Below are 17,259 nucleotides of genomic sequence, written 5' to 3' on the forward strand. Positions count from 1 at the left end.
GAGCTCCGTCCCCCACCTCCAATAACAACTTCAAATAATCAATAACCGACAGCCAAAAAACTTAAAAACACAGTGTCAGCACGGTAGATACTCCCGTGATGGCCCCGCTTACCTCCAGGAAGAAAAAAGGCGATTTAAGAAAATATCTCGGCCGTTCTACCCCACGGAGCGCCGGTGCAGCGATGGCACCAGAATCAGCCGCAGGGTCTAATTCGGAACGGGAAGAGGACCCCCAGTTGAGCCCACACAGATGCCTGTCCGAATCTACGATTTTGACCGTCTCTACCAGGACATGAAGAACATGATCTATGTAGGGCTCCAGGATTTAAAAAAAGAAGTGCAGGGCTTGGGGGAGAGGACGGGGGCCCTCGAGGACAAAATGGCGACCGCAACTAAACAAATTAAAAAGGCGGACAAAAAAGCCACATACATGCAAGCCCAGATAGCGGAGATAATGGACAGGCAAGAAGATGCCGTAAACCGGGATCGCCGCAACAATATTACAGTTCGCAGCATCCCAGAGACAATCACTGATGTTGAGGAGTTCTTTGCCAGGTGGCTGGAGACACTCTTGCCTGAGATACCTGAAGCAGAGCGGGCCATGGATCGCTGCCACAGAGCCCTTAGAAGCCGTCCTGCAGCAATGGATCAGCCGCGCGATGTTATCGCCACGCTGCACTACTTCAAAACCAGGGATGCAATCTTTAAGTGCACCAGAGTGGAGGGTACCTGCCGGTTCGAGGGAACCACGATGCAATTGTTCCAAGACCTGTCCCCGCTCACGTTAACGAGGAGAAGGGCACTACAACCCGTCACTAGGCTGCTAAGAGAACGGGCAGTTCGTTATCGCTGGACCTTCCCGTTTGGCCTATTGGTCATTAAGAACGGGAGGGCCATATCAATGAAAGAGCTGGGGGAGAGTGAGGACTTCCTCAATAAATTGGGTCTGAAAGATGGCCCAACAAAAAGCCCCAGGAGGGAAGAACGAGAGGAGGCGGAGTGGTGGACCGCAGGTCCATCCAAATCACCCCGAAACCCTGCAGTCGCCACAGTGATCTGAGGAAAATGTCTAACTCCTCAAACGGACTAAAAAGTTAGGGTTGCGGTTTACCCGACGGTTAAATAAACAGAGAGCTTGTCACTTTGAGAACCCTTCCGAGTTCACTAACCCGCTGCTGGTGCCACCCTGCGTGCTGGACTGCTAAACCTGAAGCAAGCCCCGTCTCAAGAGTGACCTGAGACACCAGCTGCAGAAAAAGCGACCTGAAAACTCCAAGAAGCTTAAAGCCTTAAACCCCTACCTGGTGATGAAAATGGCCGGTCGCAGTGGAACGCAAGACACCCAACATGGCACCGCAGAAGTAGCCTCACCGCATGGCTTCGTTGCGGAAGTGGAGCTCTTCCCGGCGCAGGAGCAGTTGAGGGGACGTCCTTCTCCGCGGGCTCGATGAGGGAAAATGGCGCCCGCCGGAAGGACGTCACCGGAAGTAGAGCGGACGCCATCTTGGAGGGGGCAGACAGACGAGCGAAACCGGAAGTCCTCGTCAGCCGGTGCCGGAAGACGCGTAAATCTCGCGAGAAGCAGCCAGCAATACAGCGCAATCAGCCACCCACCCACAGCCCGGCGGCGCAAAATGGATGGAACGGCAAGCCGGGGCCCCGGACGTGGCCCAACGAGCAGCCGAAGCGGGCTGGCAGCAGAGGCAATGGGGGGAGGGTCATCTGGCCACACAGAGGATAGAAGGGGATAGCAGATAGCGAAGCATGGCAGAGAGCACACCATAGCAGAGAGAAGCAGGCAGGGCAACACCACTCACACTGCTCAGCTAGATGAAGGGGACACAGTTGTATAAACAGTGAGGGCTGGTCAAGGGGCAAGAAAATATCTTACCTCAGGGCAGCAGCGCGCAGAGGCACATAACATAGCAGAGACATGCAGGAAGGTACATGAGCTGCAGGAGAACAGTGGCAAGCAGTTACACTCTATATTTCACATTCTACTTTTAAGTTAACGGTTGAAGTTAAAAGTTATAGCCTAGTTAATAAAAGGTTGTCATTACAACATTAGACAGCACAGACAAGGGAGGGGGGAGGGGTGTTGCCCCTCGCGAAGGCCTTGTGCATGAGTCTCCACATGGGCGCAGGGGAGAAACCGCGCGGGCGGCCCATGAAAGTCCCCACTAGGCCAGTCAAGCAGGGCGGGAGAGAGGGATGGAGGGCCATCCCGAACTCCGTCCAGGCTGCACGCCTGGGAAGGGCAAAGAAGGAGATTGGGGGAGCTAGTTCTCGCCCAGTCACCGGACAGTTATTAAAAGTTATAATGAATGTTACGTTGTGTATTTTTGTGTCCCCCCAGTGTGTCCCCCTTTGTATCCCCATGCCGCAGTTCCAGATCGCTGAAAGTAGGAATCAGATCCAGAGGCGCCAGCCACTGGGCAAAGAATACCCACGCACGCAGAGGGTTCAGGGAGAAATCCAGCATAAAGTGAAAAGGGCCAGAGGAGCACGCGACTACAGCAAGAGCCCTCGATGCCGCCAGACACGTGGACGCACCTGGACTGGCACCCCAGCCCCCGCCATAGAGCTACACCCGAAAAGCACCAATGGGTAGGGACCTCACAGTAATATCACATAACGTGAAAGGATTTATTAGTCCTCATAAGAGACGCCTGGCCATGACAGATTACAAAAAAATAAACCCTGACATTATCCTTCTACAGGAGACACACTTTTCCAAGCACAACTCCCCAAAATATATAGACGGCAGAAATCAGACCTGGGTAGCAGCGTCAGCCAACAAAAAGAAGAGAGGGGTCGCAATCATGATGCACAATCGGCTCACACTAGACATTAAACTTACGAAGAAGGATGCTAATGGTCGGTTCGTCATAGTGGTGGGGACCATTCGCGGACAACCCCTTACCATAGCAAATATTTACGCCCCCAGTGACCGTGCGGATACCTTCTTTGACAGATTTTTTACGACCTTACACAGAGTAGCGCAAGGTGCTATAATATTGGGAGGGGACTTCAACCACACACTGGACCCACACGCAGATAGATGCACCCCAGCCGGACGTAAAAACCCGCAAAGCAGAGCGGCCTGGGTTAGAGGCCTCAGGGCCAATAGCCTGGTCGATATTTGGCGCGAACAGCACCGAGGCGAAGAGAATACACATTCTACTCACATCCACACGACCGTTACAGCAGGATAGACTACATCTTTGTGTCCAACAGAATGGTTTCGCAGATCTCCCATATGGGAATCCATGATATTTCATGGTCTGATCATGCACCTGTGGAGCTGCGGTGCACCGACTTTGCGCTGGACAGGCCGGGAGCGATCTGGAAACTCAATGAGTTATTAATTAAAATCCCCGAGGTGGAACAAACGGTAGGGGGAAAAATCAGGGCATACTTTACAGAGAACGTTCGTAGCGTGGCGTCTCAATCTACCCTTTGGGAGGCCCATAAGGCGACACTCCGAGGTGAACTCATAGGGATTGCAAGTAGGCGGAAGAAAGAAAGGGAACGAAAGATTCACACTTTACAATCTGAACTGGCAACCCTATCCGCCCTACATAAAAAAGATAAACAAGCACAGACCCTTAAGGCATGGCTAGATACCAAAACACAACTAAATTTACTGATGTCCTCTCGAGCTGAGAAGGAGATGACTTGGTCCAGACGGAAATTTTATGAAAGGGCAAACAAGCCAGATACCCCGCTTGCCTATAAACTTCGAAACATAATTAGAAATTCTCACATACAGGCAATTCGAACAGGTAAAGGTGACCTCACTTCTGACCCTAAGCAAATTGTGGAACAATTTAAAACCTACTACGAGACCCTCTATGACGGGGCTAAGGTCTCCCATTGTGAGACTACTCGTAGGCAGCTGAAGACATTCTTAAAGGATGCCAACCTGCCCAAACTGGGCAGAATGGAAAGGGACGCGCTACAGGAGGATTTCTCAGGTGAGGAAATATCAGAGGTAATCAAAACACTGAAGCCATCAAAGGCTTCTCTAATCTTTATTACAAAAAGTTTCGAAAAATTTTGGTACCTCACCTGACTAGGTTGTTTAACTCATTTCTGGAGGGTGCCCCCATACCCAGCCAAATGCTGCAAGCGTCTATACCAGTGATCCCCAAACCAGGGAAGGACCCAGCTGACTGTAAAAGTTACCGACCAATCTCATTAATCAATTCGGACACCAATTTTTTTTCCAAATTGCTGGCAAATCGCCTTAATAAGGTTATGCCCCGGCTGGTCCACCCAGATCAAGTAGGGTTCATCTGCGGGAGGCAGGCGGCAGATAACACTAGACGGATCATAGATTTAATTGATGTAGCGCAACGACACAATATCCCGTCTATGGCACTTAGTTTAGATGCCGAAAAAGCCTTTGACCGAATTGATTGGCCCTATCTCAGAGAGACGCTTGGGGAGTTTGGCACTGGAGGGAGAATGTTGGGCGCAATTCTAGCTCTCTATCGAGAACCGAAGGCGAGGGTCAGACACCAGGGCTTCCCTTCGGAAGAATTCCCGATACGGAGTGGCACCAGACAGGGGTGTCCCCTGTCCCCACTTATTTTCGCATTATGCATAGACCCCTTAGCGGCGCATATCCGTAACAGCCCAGACATAACAGGAATTTAAATTCAAGATCAGTCACACAAAGTGGCCCTGTATGCGGATTACATCATTCTAATGCTGTCAAAGCCCCTTACCTCTCTGCCGAATGTCTTCAGCTTGCTGGATAAATTTAATAAGATCTCGGGTTTCAAAATTAACCAAACCAAATCAGAAGCTTTAAATTTAAACCTGCCAAAGGTCACTGAAAAATTGATCGAACTAAATTTTAACTTTAAATGGCAAACCTCCTCTATTAAATATCTCGGGGTGAATATTACCAAAGACTATAGCGCCCTATACAAAGCCAATTACCCCAGACTGATAAGGACTTTGACGGAGGATCTCAGGCTCTGGTCAGGCTATGCAATTTCATGGATCGGCAGGATCCAGAGCCTCAAGATGAACCTCCTTCCCAGAATCCTGTACCTTTTTCAGACCCTCCCGGTGCAGGTGGCCGGGGATGACATCCTCCGGTTACAGTCCTCCATGGTGAAATTTGTCTGGGGTAATAAAAAACCACGCATTAAATCTAGTACGCTAATTAGACCAACAGTAAGAGGAGGACTAGGAGTACCTTGCTTGATGGCTTATTTCAGAGCGGCCCAATTAACCCAAATTGTACAATGGCACATGCCAACTGGCCTCCGTAGGTGGGTTGAGTTAGAGAAAGCATGTAGCGCACCTGTAGATCTACAGGACTTAATCTGGCTACCGAAAAAGGTCCACAGGACCATAGGGGTGCAGCTGGCGGCACTGAGGAGCTCGTTGGCAGTTTAGAAGGACAACAGATATAGATGTGCTCTTACCACCCAGCACACATTTATGACCCCGTTTGTAGGGAACCCTGATTTCGCTCCGGGTCTGCCGAGTAGGAACTTAGTGGCCTGGAAAACAAAGGGCCTCACTAAATTATTACATCTGGAGGGTAGTCCACTACTAAAATCCTTTGACCAAATTAAATCTGCGGGATACCAAACTCTGAATTTTTTAGATACCTCCAGATAAGAGCATTCTACAACAAGATCCCTAAACGCCCCAGGCGTACAAATTTTGAGCAGCTGTGTTCGAGAGGTACGGACACCACGGGACTTACTTCTCGGATATACAGAGAGGTGGTCTGCCCTGGAACTGATTACGAGTATTTGTCAAATGATTTGAATAGGCGCCACAAATACCATAAATGAATAAAATAAACCGAATAATTAAACAGTATATGTAAAACACAAAAATGTAACCTGAAAAGATACTTCTCAACCTTTCCTGGAAATATGCGAGGATTTCCAACAGATGCAGTCTTGTTGTTGGGGTGGGAAGGGAGCGATCAAATCAGGAACATTACATGTGAATAAAGAAAATATAAAAAAAACAATAATTGTGCAGTATATTAATACAATGCGGGCTAGATGAAAATCTTGGCTCTTGAGGATTTACTACTTACAACAAAGTAGAAATAATCATGCAGTGTTCTGACAAATTGCAGAAAGTGTGAAGATGGGTTACTTCTCTTTTGGTATTAATGGCCCCAGTAGATTATCTTGCAGTAGAATTGAATCAGCAGTAGTAGTGCTCACATCATACATGCAAAGAGACAAAAACAGCCCAATGGTGTAGATTGTAACTTAGCTTGTTTATGTCATATAAAGAAATGTTAGATGTACTCACAAAAGTACAAACGGATTGTACACATAAAAGTATCTTTCGAAGGTCTGTGCCTGCAAATGTTCCCACACTCCTTTTGAATCTCCTGCTTCGCCGGCTGACAGTGGCGTCTGACGTCACTTCCTGCTCGCGGATGACCGCATCCGCTGGTATCGGGATAGCGACGCGCTAGGAGAGGGGCTGTGAAGGAACTCTGGCGTCCGGCGTCTTCCTCTCTAGGTGGCTGCAGCACAAAGAAGGCTCTACGCGTTTCGCTGCTTAATCGTACAGCCGGCGAAGCAGGAGATTCAAAAGGAGTGTGGGAACATTTGCAGGCACAGACCGTCGAAAGATACTTTTATGTGTACAATCCGTTTGTACTTTTGTGAGTACATCTAACATTTCTTTATATGACATAAACAAGCTAAGTTACAATCTACACCATTGGGCTGTTTTTGTCTCTTTGCATGTATGATGTGAGCACTACTACTGCTGATTCAATTCTACTGCAAGATAATCTACTGGGGCCATTAATACCAAAAGAGAAGTAACCCATCTTCACACTTTCTGCAATTTGTCAGAACACTGCATGATTATTTCTACTTTATTGTAAGTAGTAAATCCTCAAGAGCCAAGATTTTCATCTAGCCCGCATTGTATTAATATACTGCACAATTATTGTTTTTTTTTTATATTTTCTTTATTCACATGTAATGTTCCTGATTTGATCGCTCCCTTCCCACCCCAACAACAAGACTGGAACTGATTACAACACTAAACTGAGTTATAGACACGCATGGGAATCGGACTTAGGGGAGACACTAGAGGACGAAGACTGGGACTCGATAGTGCTGGCAGCAGCTAAAAGCTCGATATGCACGACTTTGAAGGAGAATGCATAAAAGGTCCTAATGAGGTGGTATCTTACCCCAATGCGATTAGCAAAGTTTGTAAAAGATTACCCCCCATTGTGTCCTAAACAATGTGGGGAACCTGCAGACTTGCAGCACATGTTGTGGGGCTGCACCAAAGTGGCTCCCTTATGGGAGGAAACCCAGGATTGGCTACAGAGGATTCTCGGACATCCGGTCCCCTTGGACCCCTGGCTGTTCCTGTTGGGCAGGCGCAATCAGGGGCTAAGCAGACCGGCACAAAAATTGATTGCACATTTTGCAACATTCATGATGTGCGAACTTGCGGCATTGTGGAAGCAACCAGAGTTACCCACAATGATGAAAATTCGGAACAGAATTTGGTACGTTTGCCGGATGGAACAATTGACGAGTTTGGTCAATGACACCGGCACAAACTTCCTAAAAGTATGGGCCCCATGGCTAGACCATTCAGACATCCCAGGGGTGAATGCTACCAATATTCTGCTTTAATAGATCGAAATGCGTTCTCCGCCAAAGTAGCGACACTGACGATAACAGAGAGGGGTACTGATAGGGCAGACATAAGACGACAGTAGGGTTTCCAAGAGAGGTCCCGCGCCACATATAGTTCATATCAGATGGCGAAGAACACAAACAGGAGATGCCCCTCGGCTGGCCCCCCCTCCCCCACCTCTGTGTTCGTCTTGTTTGTCTCATATGTCCGTCGTCTCTCCCGGTCCGTTATAATTTGTTCAATATGGAAATAAACATGAAAATGGGAACGTGATCACTAATATATGACAGTGGGTTGGTAGACAATGTTTGACCTGTACCATGTCCCAATAAAAACCTTTTTTGTTGAAAAAAAAAACAAAACAAAAAAACAGCAAAATCACAAAAAAAAATTAAATAAAGAAGAAGAAAGAAAAACAGAATAGTTTCAGTCACTGAATAGTGTTAAGAGTTGGGTATACATGTCATGATGAGATAAGGCAGGGGGGCGCAATCTTTTTTCCCTGCGCCCCCCTGCCTGCGGTCCCCTCACTCCTGCGCCCCCCCTAACCCACACTTACCTGCGCTCCGGCGTCATGACGTCACGTTGCCATAGCAACGCGACGTCACGACCTCGCGGCGTCATTTTCACGCCGCATTGCCATGGCGACGCAGGAAGGAAGCCGCCGGAGCCTAGGTAAGTAAAGGTTTACAGAGGCCCTGCAGCTCCCCCGGCACTTCATTTAAGTGCCTGCGGGAAGCTATCGCGGGGCCTCTGTAAACCCCGCAACCCCCGCCGGCAGTCTCGCGCCCCCCCTGGGGGTCGCGCCCCACAGTTTGCGCACCGCTGAGATAAGGTATAGCATAAATTGAGAAACTCATTGCATATTTAACGTGAAACATAGTTGAGTATCACAGTGTAACAATGTTTTTACTGGATCGAACTTTAGGAACATAGTATTTAAATATACGCACAGGTTTATGGACTTTACTAATACAGTAACTCTGCCCATTCTATTTTAAAGAATGTGCACTTAGAGATATCAGTTACATTTGGATCTCATTGTAATCATTTTAGATATATTCTTTTATGTGGGGGAGCATTTATATTATTCTAATGAAGAGAAGTTGCAAATTGTTCAATCTTTCATGTTATTTTTTTTACAATAGTTGTTGCTTTGTGTACCTCCCAAACAACAGTAGCAAATACAGTTAGGTCCGGAAATAATTGGACACTGACACAATTTTCATACTTTTGGCTCTGTACGCCATCACAATGGATTTCAAATGAAACAACCGAGATGCAATAAAAGTGCAGACTTTCAGCTTTAATTCAAGGGGTTCAACAAAAATATCGTATGAAACGTTTAGGATTTCCAACCATTTTCATACACAAGTCCCCTTATTTCAAATGTAATTGGACAAATTAACACAATCATAAATAAAATGTTCATTTTTAATACTTTGTCGAGAATCCTTTGCAGGCAATGACTGCTTGAAGTCTGGAACGCATGGACATCACCAAACGCTGGGTTTCCTGCTTTGTGATGCTTTGCCAGTTCTTTACTGCAGCTGTCTTCAGTTGTTTGTTCGTGGGTCTTTCTGCCTTAAGTTATGTCTTAAGCAAGTGATTGACACGGCCATTGCAGAATATGCCGCCACTTTGCCTTAAAAAAACTCCTGGGTTGCTTTTGCAGTGTGTTTTGGGTCATTGTCCATCCGTAAAGTGAAGCGCTGACCAATCAACTTTGCTGAATTTGGCTGAAATCTGAGCAGACAATATATCCCTATACACTTCAGAATTCATGCGGCTGCTTCTATCTTATCATCAATACACACTAATGACCCAGTGCCATTGTAAGCCATGCATGCCCATGCCATTACACTGCCTCCACCGTGTTTTACAGATGATGTGGTATGCTTCGGATCATGAGCCGTTCCAAGCCTCCTCCATACTTTTTTCTTCCCACCATTCTGGTACAGGTTGATCTTGGTTTCATCTGTCCAAAGAATGCTGTTCCAGAACTGGGCTGGCTTCTTTAGATATTGTTTGGCAAAGTCTAATCTGGCCTTTCTATTCTTGAGGCTTATGAATGGTTTGCACCTTGTGGTGAACCCTCTGTATTTGCTATTGTGAAGTCTTCTCTTTATGGTAGACTTGGATAATGATATGCCTACTTCCTGGAGAGTGTTCTTCACTTGGCTGGATGTTGTGAAGGGGTTTTTCTTTACCATGGAAAGGATCCTACGATCATCCACCACTGTTGTCTTCCATGGACGTCCAGGCCTTTTTGTGTTGCAGAGCTCACCAGTGCGTTATTTTTTTCTCAGAATGTACCAAACTGTTGATTTGGCCACTCCTAATGTTCCTGCTCTCTCTCTGATGGATTTTCTTTTTTTTTTGCACCCTAAGGATGCCCTGTTTCACTTGCATTGAGAGCTCCTTTGACCGCATGTTGTTGGTTCACAGCAACAGCTTCCAAATGTGAATGCAACACCTGGAATCAACTCCAGACCGTTTACCTGCTTAATTGATGATGGAAATAACGAAGGAATAGTCCACACTTGTCCATGAAACAGCTTTTGAGTCAATTGTCCAATAACTTTTGATCCCTTGAAAAAGAGGGGGCTACATATTAAAGAGATGTAATTCCTAAACCCTTTCTCCAATTTGGATGTGAATACCCTCAAATTAAAGCTGAGAGACTGCACTTTAAGCCCATGTTCATTATTTAACTGTTACTTGAATTTATTTTGGTACACAGCCGGAATAACAAAACTTTTATCAGTGTCCAATTATTTCCGGACCTTATTGTATATCTGGAGTTGAATTCATCTGGTAGAAGACAGAAATATCATCCTCCATGATTGAATAAAACTCAGGAATATATAAGATAGTCAATAAACCTTCCCCGAAAAGGTAAAGAAGTGCTCGACAACTTTAAATACCATAGCTACATGAACATTAATAATAATGTAGCTTTGGTATTTAAAGTTGTCATTAGCACTTCTTTACCTTTTCAGTGGAGATGTATTGACTATCTTCTATGTCCCTAAGTTTGATACAACCCTGAAGGATGATATTTATATTTTCTACCAGATGAATTCGGTTTAATCTCATAAAATTTCCAATTTGAGGCCTCCATTACAGAATTGATAAGAGAAGAATCAACAAAAAGAAAAAGCAATTTCAGAAATGGGTAGTCAGAAAAAACAAATCAAAAAAGGGTAGTCTTTGCTTGAGTGTAAGCATCTGCCAATGACAAGCCCATAATGTATTTGAATAGATCCTTATATTCCATCTGGGCTGGTGGAGCAGGAGATTGGGCACATTTGTGCCACACATTTTGTTTAACCTACCATTCTTATACAGAAGGTTGTCTTGTGAGAAAAAAAAATCCTTTCAATAATTAAAACTGCTAATCCCAATATGTTTCTCTTGTATCCATATCAAGAAAAAGAGGAAGTGCTTAAAAAATTTTTTTACTAGTAGCATTCCAGTAAATGACTTTTCTTGGATGGAGGAGGGTAACATTGTTTGGTCTGGAGAATTTCTGTAAGGGCTAATATCCTGGCAGGAGACTTAAGACCATGAATGTTGTGATACTCTAGATCAGGGGTGCGCAAACTGGGGGACGGGGGCGCAAGATTATCTGTGGGGGGCGCGGGGTTTACAGAGGCCTCGCTCGCTTCCCAAAGGCACTTAAATTAAATGCCACGGAAGCGGCCTTCATAAACCTCACTTACCTTGGTTCAGCCGGCATCAAATGACGCCGCGGGGTCATGTGACATCGTGTTGCAATCGCAACATGACGCCCAGACGCCGAGAACCAAGTAAAGAGGGGGGGGTGTGCGCGGAGAGGAGAACAGCCGGTAGGGTGGCGCAGGGGAAAAGGATTGTGCACCCCTGCTCTAGATAAGTCTAAGGGGTATTTATTAATAATAAGAAAAATAATAAACAACTATTTTCTGTATATGCAGGATGTGTTTAAAATAGTGACAGGAACTAAAGAAATGGGTAGCATCTGACCTGCAGACCGTGAGATTCGGCATTCAGGAACAAACTGCAGTAATCACATTTTTATGTTTTTACTCATAAGTAAGGCACAACTAGGGCAGGGTGAGTTGCCATAGGGTGCAGCATGTTAGGGGGAACAGAAATCCCCCCTGGTGCCTGTGTTGTGCCGCTGACAAACATCAGTCAGTTCTGCAGCAAGTCACAGAGCGCCTGATCCTGCTTCACTACCGAGACATCAAAGCAGGATTGGGCACTGTCATCGGCTGCAGGGCGGACTAACAGGTATGAAGTGAACCATAAAAAGGTCTACCCCGCACTCAAAAAAGATACAAAATAGTCAAAAGTAATATCTTTACTAAGGAAGACAAAAAATATCAACATGCACCAAACCATAATAACATAACATGGAACAAAAAAGTACAAAAAAGGGAAAATACTAAAAATGAAAAAAAAAAAAAACCCCCAAAAAAACCGGAGAAACAAAAAAAAATCAAAACAAATCAGAAAAATAAGGGGGGCAACATTGATGTTTCAGGGTACTGACCCTTTCTTCTGTCCCATTCCTAACTACTTAAAAAGCGTAATACTTCCCTTTAAAATGGTGAAGTCCGATCCGAAGCTTCCAGCAAAAACACTTTTACTTCTACAGAGGATTTCCAGCAATACTTTCATTCCTACAGACAATGTAGAAAACAGCACTCTGGGAGGTCTCCGCATGTCTGGCTTCTGTGCCGTCACAGATGCCAGACATGCGGACACCTCCGGAGTGCTGTTTTCCATATAAGAAGAAAGAGTCAGTATCCTGAAACATCAATGTTGCCCCCTTATTTTTCTGATTGTTCTGTTTTTTCTATTTTTTCTATTTTTGTATTATTTTTGTTTCTCCATTTCTAGTCTTTCCCCTTATTTGTGCTTTTTTTGTACTATGTTAGGTTATTCTGGTTTGGTGTATCTTGATATTTTTGGTCCTTATTAGTAAAGATATAACTTTTGACCATTTTGTATCTTTGAGTGCGGGGTAGACTTGTATTTGGTTCACTTCAATCTTTTATGGAAATTGCTGGGCATTCCCCATCTCCCCAACACCCTTACCGTTATCTCATATAGACACTCATTTTATATATAGCTGGTACTGTTGCCCATTGTGGTATGACTAACAGGTATGTTAGTGCAGCACCAGTCAGTGAGAAAGTGGGGGAGGGGACAGGGAGCAGACAGTGGAGTAGAGTATGCGTCAGCATGTTGGTGACCTAGTTCGGCTGCCGTGTGTCCGTGAGCCAGCACGGGTGACAGTTTATCAGTGCAGGTGTCAGCATGTCCTAGTGTGAGTGGCGAAAGAGTGCACAGTGTCTGTGTGCGTGGAAGGAGGTAGGGGGACGAGGACTGCTAGAGAAACAGGTGCCGGGAGCAAAAACACCTAGTTACGCCTCTGTGTTTACTGCTACCTTGTTAATATTTGTGAAATCACTTGCATTTGTGACTCATGATATTAATTTGCACCTGGATTAAAACTGAAGGATAAACAACAGATCATTGTCAAATGGAACCTGTTCAGGTTGGGCTAAAGTTATGAGTGGAGTACCTTAAGGATCAGTTGTTAAACCTGCTGTTTAACGTGTTTATTAATTACCTTCAGGTTGGCATAGAGAGCAAAGTCTCCATCTTTGCTGATAATAAATTGTGTAAGGTAGTAGAATCAGAGCAGGATGTAATTTCTCTCCATAAGGACTTGGATAGACAGGAAACTTGGGCAGGTAAATGGCTGATAATGGTTAATACAGATAAATGAAAGGTTATGGTTTTGGGAAGAACTAATAAACAGGCTACATATAGGCAATTTACAGATTTAAATGGGGATAAATTGTAGACCGCACTTTTAGCAATAGGCTTAGCAATAGTGCCCAATGTCATAGAGTTGCTACCAAAGCAAATATGATCTTACAGTAGTTTGCATTAAATGGGGTATGGATGGATGGGAAGAAGTATGCCACTGTATATATCATTAGTAAGACCTTGAATATGGAGTACAGTTTTGGGCACCATTACATAAAAAAAGACATTAAGGAAAAACACAAAGTACAGAGAAGAGCAACCAAATGAATACAGTGGACGGAAAATCTGATTTACAGTATGAGCAGAGGCTAGCTAATTGTATTTGCTTACATTAGAAAAGAGAATATGATAACTATATTCAAATATATTCAGTGTCAATACAAGGAGCTTTTAAAAGAACCATTCATCCCAAAGGCATATTTTAGTGAGAACCAAAAATGGACTGTCAAAAACCAGTAGAATAAACGAGTAATGATTTATTTAATTACAAGCAATTGCAAGGAGGCCAAATGAGTAAGTCTCAATGGTTTGGTCTGCCCCCTAAAACTGCTTGCATATATATCTTAGTCACCGGATATATTACACAATTGTTATACACCTAAACTAATGTACAAACGACAAAGGGTCGTCCCTTACAGTTGGAGGAAAATAAATTTCACAAGCAAAAAATTAATAAATGTAAGATACATTACAGTAAGGGCATTTCAAATACAGAATTCATTACCCACAAAGTCTGTGATGGTAGATAAAATAGATATTAAAAAAAAAGGTTGGACATCTTTTTAGATGGGGAAACCAAACAAGTAAACACGGGAAGGATGTTGATCCAGGGAGAAATCTGATTGCTATTATTGGCGTCAGGAAATAATTTATTTTTTCCCGTTATTAGACTTCATTGGACAATGTTGCACTGGGGTTTTGTGTGTGCCTTCCTGTGGATCAATATAATGTATATACTGTAAATACAAATATATCATAAGATTTTGTAATCTAAATTTAACATAGATTGAACTCGATGGACATACAGCAGTATCTAATTTTTCAACCTCATCTACTATGTAACACGGTATCAGATGTTAGAAGAGACGGTTTGCCAAAAAGATCATATTTATATTACCTCAGGCTGTGCAGAAAATTCTCTAAGAAGATGACCATTCCAAACAAATCGCTGATCAGCCTGAAAGAAGTAGAAATTAATTATGTTGAGTGTCTGGGATCAATAGTATTTTTACAGTAAAACATTTTATAATCCAGAAATGTAAGAATTTAAAGATGGAAGCAGAGTGTCTCCGGAGCTGAACCCAATTAATGTTGGTTCTGGGGACCCCTGCTTCTGGAGGTACGTACCTCCATGGGGGGCCCGGTAGCAACTCCAGGGTTCACTATATTAGCCACTTTTCAAAGCTCCAAGGACCTGGGGGCCAATAGGAAGCCGTGACGTCACCCATTGTGGCTTCCTAATGGCCCATGTGACGAGGAAGCTGAAAACTGCAGAAGATACCGGCACCCCTTCTGAGGTATCTCCGGAAGTAGGGGGTCCCGGAGCTGAAATTAATGGGGTTCAGATCTGGAGATCCCCTGTTTCAAACCTGTATTAAAAAATGAAAAAAAAAAATGGCTTGAACTGCTCCTTTAATTTAATAAAGTCCATTACCACGGATTGGAAAACTGCCATTAGATTTTGCTTCAGAACTTAATGAATAAGGTCCTAAGAAACAAAAATAATCCACAACAAAATATGTTGGCAAACTGCAGCGTAAAATAGACAATGCTGCAATACATTTATATTTTCTACTTAAATCAGTGTGGCAGTGCCATATTATTTTGTCTAACTTAAAGAGAAACGACATCAGTGTCTCTGGATGTATAGAGGTTATGCACTGAAGTTTTTAACAAATATTTAACTTGATTCTGGGCACCAGAATTTTTTTTTCTATTGTCTCAATCCCAGGCAAGGAAGGAGTTTAGCACCAGTTTAGCATGCTTCAGGCAAGGTAAACAGTGAAAGGGAATATAAATTGTAAGGGCTGAATCAAGTGAAACAAAACAAACAAAATGATTACAATTCAGTAGATATCAAACAAATGCATCACTCTCGTGTATAAACACACACACATAAATGCGCGGTAGCTGATAACTCTCTAAAAAAAAATCTTCAATTCGTCTGACATTTCAGGTCGGATTGGTACGGTGAATGTTTGTGGAAAGTTTGAGCACAATCCGTTCAGCTGTTTTTGAGTTAAAGTACACGGATGAAAAAATTAGGTGTGTTAAAAGTTTGTACCCATTAGGTTATCATGGAAAGTTTTGGGTCCCTGTAACCCAAAAACTACTGAACAGATGTTTATGAAATTTGGTGTGGAGTTTGTGGTTTAGGGGTAGAAATGCCTATGAGTGGTTGGTTTTTAAAAGGATAAGACGTTTGGAGAAATTTAAGGTTAAAAATATTTAAAAAAATGTCCCGGCCCCAAACAATAACTCCAGACATTTGGGGAATCTGAAGCCTCCACACTCATATCTCTCTCTTCACTTAGCAGATTTAACACTACGGATCCACCCGAACCTGATGTTCGATGGATTCATCCGCACTGCACATTCTCTGCTCCTCACTCACAGGGTCTCCTGGCTCTGCTCACTCTGCACATAAGGAAATTGACTCCTGACAGCAAGGGGCACTTATTGAGGTAAAATAGGTTTGAGGGGCAGTTACTGAGGTAAAATAGATATTATGGGCAATAAATGGAAAGATTGGTGCGAAGATAATATATATATATATATATATATATATATATATATATATATATATATATATATATATATATATTGCAGAATAAATGAGTTCTTCAGTATTAGGTGATACCTTTTTTATTGGACTAACAAATTATGCCATAGGACAAGCTTTCGAGAGTTATCCTCTCTTCTTCAGGTCGAGCAATACTGATATACAAAGGATTCAATGGCTAAAACAGTATAGAGAGAGGAAAAAAACAACAACATATATTTACTGTAGATTTGCAGGAGGGGCTGGAAAGGGTCCTAGCGGTGTTGGCGGCACGGTCTAATTTAAAGAGGTTTAAATAGAGCCGTGAGTGACGGCAGTTCGGGGGTAAGTGCTTGTCCTGGCCAGATGGGCTCGGGCGGGCGTCGCCTGGGGGTAGGAGCAAATGGGCAGGGTCAAGCGAACGTGAAACCCGGGAACCCACTCGCGACAACGGCCAGCTCTTTAGGGCTCCGCCGGGTACGGGGCAGCAAGCCAAGGCCTGGCTGACCCTCTGACCCCACTCTGGCATGGCCTAGCGCTTACTTACAACATCTCCCCTGGATCAGAAATACAGCGCTGATGTAATTACCAAACTGATAGAATACATCCTCACATACAACTACTTCAGCTTCAACAAGGAAATGTACCTACAACTAATGGGGACTGCAATGGGTACCAAGATGGCACCGCAATATGCCAATCTTTTCATGGCAAATCTTGAACAAAGATTCCTAACTACATGCCTCCACAAACCCTACAAATACTACAGATACATTGATGACCTGTTTATAATATGGACAGAGGGTGAAGAAAACCTAAAACAATTCCATGAGTCCCTGAACTCATTCCATCCATCAATTAAACTCAAAATGGATTATTCGGCAAACCTAGTAAACTTTCTAGATACTACAGTAACACTGAAAGATGGCAAACTACACACATCTGTATACAAGAAACCAACTGACAGATGCAGTTACCTCAACAACACCAGCTTCCATCCCACT

The 17,259-nt window shown here is 44.0% G+C and overlaps 1 protein-coding gene across 6 annotated transcripts in view; it reads right to left on the bottom strand.

The window, feature by feature from the left end:
- SACM1L (SAC1 like phosphatidylinositide phosphatase) overlaps positions 1-17,259 on the bottom strand; it is a 423,363-nt gene that overhangs the window by 191,050 nt on the left and 215,054 nt on the right. For all 6 annotated transcript variants that reach the window (XR_012799181.1, XM_075586287.1, XM_075586286.1 and 3 more), the window contains one exon: positions 14,612-14,671. Coding sequence is in view for 5 of the 6 variants with exons in the window: in XM_075586287.1 (XP_075442402.1) it covers positions 14,612-14,671 (60 nt within the window). In the remaining variant the exon portion in view is untranslated. The remainder of the gene's footprint in view (positions 1-14,611; positions 14,672-17,259) is intronic.

This window comes from Ascaphus truei, chromosome 2 (assembly GCF_040206685.1).
Source record: "Ascaphus truei isolate aAscTru1 chromosome 2, aAscTru1.hap1, whole genome shotgun sequence".
NCBI lineage: Eukaryota > Metazoa > Chordata > Amphibia > Anura > Ascaphidae > Ascaphus > Ascaphus truei.